The sequence below is a fragment of the Anarrhichthys ocellatus genome, unplaced genomic scaffold, assembly GCF_004355925.1.
Source record: "Anarrhichthys ocellatus isolate YVR2014 unplaced genomic scaffold, GSC_Weel_1.0 scaffold3, whole genome shotgun sequence".
NCBI lineage: Eukaryota > Metazoa > Chordata > Actinopteri > Perciformes > Anarhichadidae > Anarrhichthys > Anarrhichthys ocellatus.
The window spans coordinates 5,205,906-5,212,275 of NW_022280033.1; the positions used below are offsets into that span (position 1 = coordinate 5,205,906).

General features: G+C 47.5%; 1 protein-coding gene across 5 annotated transcripts in view; it reads left to right on the plus strand.

The window, feature by feature from the left end:
• zbtb18 (zinc finger and BTB domain containing 18) overlaps positions 1-6,056 on the plus strand; it is an 8,824-nt gene extending 2,768 nt beyond the window's left edge. For 2 of the 5 annotated variants that reach the window (XM_031877554.1, XM_031877535.1), the window contains exon 2: positions 2,644-6,056. In XM_031877554.1, the coding sequence (XP_031733414.1) occupies positions 2,661-4,358 (1,698 nt within the window). In that variant the 5' untranslated portion in view covers positions 2,644-2,660 and the 3' untranslated portion in view covers positions 4,359-6,056. Of the gene's footprint in view, positions 1-6; positions 144-1,075; positions 1,696-2,643 lie in introns of those variants that run through there. The other 3 variants (XM_031877563.1, XM_031877544.1, XM_031877526.1) reach the window with 3 other exon arrangements.
• Positions 6,057-6,370: the final 314 nt, after the last annotated feature.

The following is a 6,370-nucleotide window of genomic DNA, read 5'->3' on the forward strand; positions in this document are numbered from 1 at the left end:
GTGTGTGTGTGTGTGTGTGTGTGTGTGTGTGTGTGTGTGTGTGTGTGAGGCAAAGTGAATAGAGTAGGACAGTCCGGGTTAGTTATTCTGTTTTGTTGTGAGGATCTCTGGTGTGTCAACCCAGTGTGAGCGCTGTGTGAATGGTGAGTAGTAAACTGGTGTTGGTGCTGCCGGTCTGAGGTGTAACTCTCTGCTGTGTTTTAAGTTTGTAGTCCTGAGAGCTGCATTTAAAACTCTTTTTGCATTTAGTTTGCTATTTGTGGTGCAAGGCGTCTTTTTGTTCAGACGCTCCGGAATTGAAAGCAAAGTGTCAATTGAAAAAACATTATTTTAAAAAGAAGTATTGGATCTGTTTGTTTTTTTTTAAATGTATTATAATAGTAAAACAAAAAGTGAAATGATAATTGTAATTGATGCTTTTTTTGACATTTTAATAAAATTTAAAAAAAAGATATTATAATTTTTTTAGATTAGTGTAATTAAAGCAAAGAAAATTCAACAATTTTTTTTTTAGTTGATAAAAGAACAAAAATGTCATTTAAAATGAGCTGCTATTTAATCATAATCATTTTATCAGATTATTTATTTTTTTCTTCTTTCAGTTAAATCTATAACTCTGTAAAATTACTTGAAAGCATGTGCTGCCTTTTCCCCCTCCTGTCGGCTGGAGTAGAGGAGACTAATTTAGAAGTTGCAGATTTGAGCTGCCTGAATTGGCTAGACAGCTGTAATCGCACTCCCTCCTAGTCTTAATCTCTTTATCTGGCTAGCAGCTGCCATATGGCCCCCGTCAGCTGGATCAGATGTGGGTAAGCCTCCCTCCCCGGCCGTCCCAGCCTCTCTCTCTCCCTCACCCTCTCCCTCCCTGCCCCTCCGTGTGTGTCTCTGTCAGACCCCTGCCTGAGCTCACTGGCCGGGCGGCGGGCTGCTGCCCTCCTGAGCCTCCACCACCACCGTCTTTATTTTTAGCCATCTTTAAGGATTAGGATTGATGCTGTGACGAGCAGGGCACTTACAGTGATTGTATTGTAAATCTTCTCTTCGGGGGGGGGGGGGGGGGGGGGGGGGGGGGGGGCAGTTCCTACTATGGGGCGGATGTGCGGGGCTTTTTCTTTTCCTTGTAAGATTCAGATGGGAAGGAGTGTGTGAGTGACGGACGGTGTGTGGAAGGAGGAGGCGGTGGTCCGAGGGGTTTGGCCGGACAGAGGGAGGGAGGGGGGGGTGTATGAGGTGGGAGGTGGTACACCCTTGTCCCCGTAAACCCCCTCATTTAAAGCAGTCTGAACAAGCCGGAGGGCGAACACACACACACACACACACACTCACGCGGTGACATTCTTGGTTTAGCTTCATTCAAATGAGGTGATTTAGCTGCTTTGGTTAACACCGTGCAGAGCGGGACCGATGTCTTTTCTCAGACAGGACAAATCGACTTGGTTAACAGGTGGGACTTAATGATTTTACAGATCTCAGTCTCGTTATCGCCTTCTGTCATCCCAGATTTAGTTGCTCATTTATTTTATCAACTAGATACATTTTACCAACTCTCTTTTTTTGTTTTGAGGAGCATTGCTGCAAGTTTTCATTTTTTCCGTCTTGCACCTAAAGCCGCTGCTCGCAGGTTAAACCGGGGACAAGCTGTTTTGTTTTCTATTGGCCAGTTTTCCTGCTCGACTTAGCCTGTGGAGGTGGTTGGTAGGTAGGCTGGTACTAAGTGTGTGTGTGCGTGTGTGTGCGTGTGCGTGTGCGCGTGCGTGAGGACAGTGTGTGCAGCTGAAAGCCGGTTACCTAAAAGGGCTGTGCCAGGCCAGGCCAAAGTGGGTTAATAAAAATAACCAGCGTAGGAGCAGCGACAATCCAGGAGTGCAGGCAGAGGAGTTAGAGAGAAACGGAGAGAGCGGAGAGACGTAGAGTAGAAGAAGCTGTCGCTGCTGGTTTACCTGAGATTAAGTCTGTCTGTGGGTACTGAATCAGTGATTATTTTTAATTACTGTTGTCCTTTTTAATTGTAATTCTCATCAGTCTTTCCCCCTTTTGTTTTCATTTATTGTAGATAATTATAGAAATATCATCAACATTTGGCATCGTTTACAACTATCTGCGTGTGTTTTTAAAATTTAAACAGAAATATTTGTGTTGATGCTGCTTAGTGAGTAAGAAATATCATGGCTGTGCATAGGTTAATATCTAGTATTCATAAAATATACAAACACATTCTAAATATACGTGGTATATTTGCGTTTTTTGTTGTATTTTAATTGACTTTTTATGTGATAAATGTTTTTGTGTTAATGTTTGCATTGTTATGACAAAAATCTAAATGGTGATGAGAAGAGTGTCATGATCTCTTAACTTTCATTTGATCTTCTCACATAATTCATTTAAAAATGCTAATAAGTTTGTCACCTTGCTTTTATTATTTAACGTGTTTGTCTTCACATCTAAATTGTCTTTTGTAGGTTTTACTTCTCCGTTTACATTTCGTGGTTCCTTTTTTTCTCGAGTGTTTATCTTCACTGAATAAACAAATGTTTTATTTAAAATAGAACCCAGTTAAAATCTGGCAGGCTTCTATGTCATGTCTGCCATCACAGATCTTGTTCAGGTGTGTCTAACTTTGCCTCTGCCTCTGTGTCTCTGTAGGTTATGAGGACGGCAAGATGGAGTTCCCAGACCACAGCAGACATTTACTCCAGTGTCTGAGCGAGCAGCGGCATCAGGGCTTCCTGTGTGACTCCACGGTGCTGGTGGGCGATGCCCAGTTTCGGGCCCACCGTGCCGTGTTGGCCTCCTGCAGCATGTACTTTCACCTCTTCTACAAGGACCAGCTGGACAAGAGAGACGTGGTGCACCTCAACAACGACATTGTCACGGCCCCGGCCTTTTCCCTGCTCCTGGAGTTCATGTACGAGGGCAAGCTGCAGTTCCAGGACCTTCCCGTGGAGGACGTGCTGGCAGCGGCCAGCTACTTGCACATGTATGACATTGTCAAGGTGTGTAAGAAACGTTTGAAGCAGAAGGGCACGACGGAGGCCGACAGCACGCGCAGAGAAGAGGACGGCGGGACAAGCTGCTCCGATAAGGCCGACAGTCTATCAGATGGCTCCACGGGCCGGCCCGCTACCGCAGACCTGCTGCACAGCGATGAAGAGGAGGAGGGGAAGGCCGAGGGAAGACAACTGTGGCTGAGGCTGCCGTCTGCGGACAGACCAGGGACTCCAGCCGTGGCTAGAACCAGCCCAGGGAACGGCGAGGCGGAGATGCCGGGTGGGGAAGGTCCAGCGGAGGGAGGAAAGCTGCTCTCCCCGGCCGGCAGCCCCACCAGCTCCACCGGGTCCCTCTCGCAGAGGTCCCATCGCTCCGTGAGCTCTCGCGGAGGGCCCAGGGGCAGGAGGGTGTCGAACGACGCTACCGACTGCGTCCTGGACCTGTCAGTCAAGCCAACCGCCGGCAGCAACCACAGTAACCACCACCAGTCCTATTTCGGAGGAGCGGCCACACCGGACAGCCTCCAGAGCCCGTTGGCGGTGAGGGTGAAGGTGGAGAGGGGCGTGGCTTCAGATGAGGACGAGGAACTGGGAGGTGGGGACTACGACATGGAGCACAGCGGCATCACCAAGGCGACGGTTCCCAGCGTCAACGGGGGCCTGACCCACCACAGGGTCGGAGGGCCCCTGTCGGCCCAGCGGAGGCTCGGCCTGGAGGCGCACCTGTCCGCTCTGCGAGAGGCCTCTCTGGCCTCGGAGCTGGAGCGGGAGGACAAGCCTTCAGCCACGGCGGACGACGAGGACATCCTGGGGGGCGACAACGGGCGCGCCCAGGCCGAGGTGGCCGGCATGGATAGCTCCCTGTTGCCCTACGTCTCCAACATGCTGTCGGCTCAACACACCCAGATCTTCATGTGCCCGCTGTGCAACAAGGTGTTCCCGTCGCCGCACATCCTCCAGCTTCACCTCAGCTCCCACTTCAGGGAGCAGGAGGGCATCCGCTCCAAGCCCGCCGGAGACGTCAACGTGCCCACTTGCACCATCTGCAGCAAGACCTTCTCCTGCATGTACACGCTGAAGCGCCACGAGCGGACACACTCCGGCGAGAAACCCTACACCTGCACCACCTGCGGCAAGAGCTTCCAATACTCGCACAACCTCAGCCGCCACGCAGTGGTGCACACGCGCGAGAAGCCGCACGCTTGCAAGTGGTGCGAGCGGCGCTTCACGCAGTCCGGGGACCTCTACCGACACATCCGCAAGTTCCATTGCGAACTGGTCAACTCGCTGTCAGTGAAGAGCGAACCGCTGGCGCTGCCCAATGTCAGGGATTGGGCGATCGAGGACAGCTCCCAGGAACTGTGGAAGTAGAAAACAGACTGCTGTGTTTGACGGAGGGGAAGAGAGCGGAGAGTGAAAGAAGGGCAGTGAAGCATGGGGGGGGGGGGGGGAGGAGGCGGCATAAGTTTGATATTTGGGGTTCAAGTGAGTCATGTTCTTGTGTGTCGCAAAATCTCATTCAATTGCACTTTAATAGCACATGAAAATGTTACTACTGAGTTTTTTTTTTTTTGTTTTTTTTTTGTTGTTGCTGTTTGGGGTAATTTTGTCATATTCTATTTTATTCTGAACTCTTTTATTTTTCTTTGGCATAAGTTCTGTTTGGTGGTTTTGATTGCGTCTTACGGACGTGGGTCCCAGTGAGAATGTCTCGCCTTCTTGAAGAGTTTTCACTCTTGTTTGTGTTTTCATCTCAGACACGTCACTCTGACGCTGGCCAGCGTCTCGGTCCCAGTTCCACAGACAGCAAAACAACCGGTGCAGGAGTTCAGGTCGAACACACTGAAGTGAAAAAAAAAAAAAGCATTACAATACACTAAACGGGTACTGTGATCACCTCACACACACAAGTTTGAAGAAGTGTGTGTGCGCGTGCGTGCGTGTGTGTGCGTGCGCATGTGTGTGTGTGTGTGTGATACTGCACTACTCTGGCAAAAATTTCACCTGATGTGCGTGAGTGTGTGCGAGTGTGTTTTTGTGTGTGTTTTATTTCATTTCTGACTGGCGTAGAGGTGTCGTTGGCGAAGCGCTCCCCGCTTCACTTGTTAAGCTCTTTGGTGTTGTGTGTTCAGGGTCAAGCTGACTGACTGACAGACTAACTGATGGCACTCATGCAATGCACAGCCTCCTTTTTTTCACTTCCAATCGATTTGAAGTATTTTCTAAAAATGAAAAAGACCTTTACAAATTATTATAATAATTATTATTGTTATGAATAGATTTCTTTCTTAAATCTAGCTGACAGTCTTTAAAGCATCTCTTGTTGAAAAGGTATTTAATTTAAGGTTGTTGTATATTGTTCTGCTATAGTTTTAGAACTTAAATCTCTTTAATTTTTTTTTTTTTTTTAAATTAATGATTAATATTATTATTTTTTTTATTACTTTTTTTGTAATGGGACCTGCTGTTGTTGCATGACGTCCAAACCTGTATATTTTAAAATAAAAAATGTGAATTTGCTGTATTACTGTACACATTGTAATTGATCAAATATTTGACAACAGGCTTTCCTTTTCTTTTCTTTTCTTTGTGAATACTACTCCAGGGTGCGGTCTGTTGAAAAACTGAATATTATTCTCACGACTATGGAAAAAAAAATGCATGAACATTTGATTTTGTCTTAAACCTTTTAAGTTGTGTTTTTTTTCATCAGGGGAGGGGGGGGGTGTTAACACTTTTGACAGTGAAAAGTTTTTTTTTCTACTCGTCGTAGATCTGTCGCTGGGCTTCTAGAAGAATGTTACCGAATGTGTTTCCGTCGGATGTTGAAGCGATACGATGAAGTGTGTGTGTGTGTGTGTGTGTGTGCGTGTGTGTGTGCGCGCTGATCTCTCTGCTGCGTGTGTTTGTGAGCGTGTGGCTCGGTTACCACCAGTCAATTTAACCTAACTGAAGATCTACGTCCACCCAGCACTTCCTCCTCCGGCTCCTCCTCAGGCGTTCAATTTTCTCCACCGCTGTGTGTTTGTTTTCCACCCCTCTCTCTCTCTCTCTCTCTCTTGCTCTCCGTCCTCTCCGGCTCTAGACGTGGTGAAGCCATTTTCTTAATTATTTCTGCTCATTGGGCACTTACTTCAGGTCTGTTGAGTGCAGTTATGTGGCTCTGACTTTGCTAAAGCGTGAAGAATAACAGGGAGAGAGAAAAAGGAAAAGGCTGAATATGAGCTGTCCTGCTGAAAGTTGAAGGGTCAGATATCTTTGTCACGAGCTGAGCGGTGCCGTGCTGATTCAGTACAATAACACACATCAGACGCAGTGGTGTGAATGTGATAAGACGTGTGTGTGTGTGTGTGTGTGTGTGTGTGTGTGTGTGTGTGTGTGTG